The sequence below is a fragment of the Amphimedon queenslandica genome, unplaced genomic scaffold (genome assembly GCF_000090795.2).
Source record: "Amphimedon queenslandica unplaced genomic scaffold, v1.1 AMPQUscaffold_13109, whole genome shotgun sequence".
Classification (NCBI taxonomy): Eukaryota; Metazoa; Porifera; class Demospongiae; order Haplosclerida; family Niphatidae; genus Amphimedon; species Amphimedon queenslandica.
This window is the reverse complement of record NW_003546655.1, coordinates 1-3,603: the sequence shown is the minus strand read 5'-3', so window position 1 is coordinate 3,603 and position 3,603 is coordinate 1. Positions and strand designations below refer to the sequence as shown.

The following is a 3,603-nucleotide window of genomic DNA, read 5'->3' as shown; positions in this document are numbered from 1 at the left end:
TGTGGATAGCCCAGCAGAGCAATCTTCACTAGTGTCATGATCCAGCAGTCTCAGAGTTTGGCTCCATCGTCAGTCAAAGCCATCCTAGGATCATAATAGCATAAAGTTCACTCATGATAGCTTCATCCAGTCAATTCTTCAGCTTTCTTGTTGACTAAAGAGTATTCCAAGCTGCCATTACTGTTCAATGAAATGTGCAATCCGTCGCAATGCGCCTACACATTGCGACACGTGGCAGTGGGTGCATCATTGTTCATATTGCGGCCGCACAAATATAATAGCATTCATTGTTTATATCAGTTTAACACCTCCTATTCGAGATTACAAAATTTTAAACCCTCCTAGTCAGTGTTAAACCTACATAATTATTGTCAAAATAAAGGTGAAATCCTACAATTAGGTACTAGAACTCACAATGTACATATAAAAGAAGGAAACAGGAGATCATCACAATCTACATACTTGACCAAAGCTTGTTCTATTTACATGTACTTTTGTACACAAAAAAATAACACCATAACAATAGTCAATAACATGTACCACATGTACATGTGGGAATAGGTGTATTATTCATGCAGGTACTATATTATACATTTGGTACATGCCAGTGATGTCAAACATAATTCCATACACATGTACATGTAAATGAATGACAGACTAAATGATAGAGATTACTTCTAATAAAAGACTATCATCAAACAAAGGATCATCAGGTTCAGCTGCTGGAGCCTTTCCTGTGTTAGCTGGTGCAGTATTGTTAGTTCCAGCTATACTCTCCTTCCCTCCCTCCTTCTCTCGCTGAGGATAGACCCAGTGGTGGGGTAAGGCCCCAATGTGACCAGATGAAGAGGAGAAGAGAAGAGGATGGAATGAGTCTTTAGTCTTTGGATCCCAACACAATGAGGAGACAACATGAGACCCAACACCGTGCCTTTAATAGAGAGAGAGGGATAGATGTACATGAGATGTGTACATGTATGTTAAATACATTCCATGACAATAATGGTAAAAGATGACTGAATTGTGAGAAATTGTGAAAATTGATTCCAGATGCATGTTCTTTGAAACTTATTGTATATTATATTATACATTGTACATGTACATGTACCTTGAGATGAGTAAAGGTTGAGGCCATCCTCCATATATTGAGATACGTCCATCAGAACTGCCCACAGCAAACATTGTCCCAAATGGAGACCAACACATCACATGATCAACTAAACAATAATAATGGTATCAGTAATAATAATGATCAAGAAACATGCATCTGTAACAATTGTTATAAAACGTAAAAATGCTATTTTCACCTTTTCATTCCTTCCATCTTGCATTGATTGTTTGAATGCAGTTCCAGCTCTCTCTCTTTAACAGTCTCACACCATTACCAACAGGCACAGCAATAACCTAATTATCACGTACATGTACATGTAGCTTGATTGTGTTTGTTTACCTGTCCTTGGCCTGGTTGCCATGAGAACCAACAAAGTGTTGAGGCAAATATAATATCGTTGGTTTTAGGAAAAACATCGACCAATGAACAATAACCTTAAAAATAATAATAATCAGCTGAACTAACAGTAACCTTAAAAATAATAAATATAACAAAAGATGAACATGTAACTCCTTCCCTTTACCAATCACACTAATATGTAACATGCACATCTAGATGTAGCTTTATATATGTGAATGTACATACTGTATAGCTGGAAAAGTTGATGGAGAATTAAATTTGGCAGATTGGCAGTTCAAAATAAAACCACCAATATTATAACTGACAATATAGTAATTGCAATGATGGGCAGATTCCATCATGAGCACATGATACTAAAAATGCCAAAATGGCAGTATTTCTCACTATTTCAGTCAAGACTGTGGGCAAGGACTGCCAAGGAGCAGCTTCAAGAAGAGCTGAGAGTGCTTAAAGAAAAGGCAAGATAGTAAACCGCCAATATTATATTTAGGCAATTTTGATGCAAAACGGCCAAAGTTTTAGACCGCCAAATTTTCCAGCTATATGGTAAATGCCTTTTTTAATCACAATAAAATTACATAATAAGTAATACAGATAGCATAAAACATACATAGTGTACATATACATACCTTACTCTCTGTTGACCATATCTTAACTGTATAATCACAACTTGACGAAGCCTAGTATAATGTATACACAATTATCATTATCATCACTTTCATTATTATTATTGTATGTGTACATGTAAAATAATAATTATTATTACCAAAACATTGGATGAGGTACACATGTACATATAGAGATGCACCAATATTCCGATGACCGATATTAACATAGCCAATACTGGCCGATACCAATACAAAAATATCATCCAATTTAATTGTCTGGGCATTTTTCTTCACATGCTGTTCAAATTATAATAAAAAATATCATTTTGATAAAAATTCATTATGAAGCTACTATAATGCGATATTGAGAGAACAGGTACATTACCTTGCACCAGCTGCTAGTCTTGAAGAGTCGCTGCTCACATCAATGGTATTGGTTTGACTGGCAAACCTAACCAATATTGCCTTGAACTGACTCTATACAAAATATATATGAACAATGAAAATAATAATGTAGAATAATGCTTTGAATTTTAATTTTAGTTATCATATAGCAGGAAAAAATGGTAAAGTTTTATTTTGGTGATTGTGAATAGAGCTCTTGCACGGATGTAATTAACGGTGAGATGCAGCTAAATTTGTGACCATGTTGGGTGGAAAGAATGTACATGCAACAAATGAAGGTATTGAAATAAACTGGGATTTTTTATCAAAGAGATAATCATACTTGGCTGTAGAAGTGGCATGGTAGAATATTATAGAGAGTTCTTCACTCTATACCTTCATCTCCTACCTTTCTTTAGCCTGGAATGTCAACTGCAGAATTATTCAGATTTTTGTTTTCCATTTTCTCCATTACACCATGTACATGTATATTCTTACCACCAAGATGCCAGCAAATTTAGCCACACCCCATTGATTAATTACATCCATGCAAGAGCTCTATGTTGTAATCATACAATTTCCAATAATAAGCACTGACAGTATATGATACGTACTACCACATTATTAGATATGAAGACCTTCTCCTTACCTTAGCAAAAGGATCATCATTGACATTACCAGAGCAATAACTGTAGGAGAGGAGTGTGATGATCGGTTGCCACAGCAACCATATACTCCTCCCCCTGATAGTAGCAGGCAATGTCCAGTATACTAGTAACATCCTCAGCAACACCAACAATGGACTCCACATCAAACTGATAGTTACCCTCCTCTAGTCCACCATTATGAAATACAACACTAATACTGTCTAAACCACAGCTAGCTATTTGTTTTAAAGGGAGAGGATTGGTATAAACTGTAACCACTGAAATGTCATGTACCTGTTGTCCCTAAAAATCGGACCGGACCGGACCAACGGACCATGGTCGGCGACAAGTCTGTTTTGGTAGGGTCTCAAAAGCGGACGGACGGACGGACCCGCCCCGCCCGAAAAAGAACGGACGGACGGACTGATGCGGACCCGACAGGACCATAAATATCCATGTAAAGGACAATCATTCGTGGATGTTAGCGAAAATG

At 36.8% G+C, this 3,603-nt stretch overlaps 1 protein-coding gene across 2 annotated transcripts in view; it reads right to left on the bottom strand.

Moving 5' to 3' along the window:
• Nucleotides 1-3,484, bottom strand: part of LOC109585160 (uncharacterized) — a 4,127-nt gene extending 643 nt beyond the window's left edge. Inside the window, exons 1-8 of one of the 2 annotated variants that reach the window (XR_002186356.1) lie at nucleotides 3,405-3,484; nucleotides 3,113-3,346; nucleotides 2,465-2,556; nucleotides 2,101-2,151; nucleotides 1,451-1,545; nucleotides 1,308-1,404; nucleotides 1,109-1,217; nucleotides 676-931 (exon numbers count right to left, since the gene is read on the bottom strand). Coding sequence is in view for 1 of the 2 variants with exons in the window: in XM_020001144.1 (XP_019856703.1) it covers nucleotides 676-931; nucleotides 1,109-1,206 (354 nt within the window). In the remaining variant the exon portion in view is untranslated. Of the gene's footprint in view, nucleotides 1-675; nucleotides 932-1,108; nucleotides 1,218-1,307; nucleotides 1,405-1,450; nucleotides 1,546-2,100; nucleotides 2,152-2,464; nucleotides 2,557-2,872; nucleotides 2,980-3,112; nucleotides 3,347-3,404 lie in introns of those variants that run through there. The other variant, XM_020001144.1, reaches the window with a different exon arrangement.
• Between the last annotated feature and the right edge of the window lie 119 nt (nucleotides 3,485-3,603).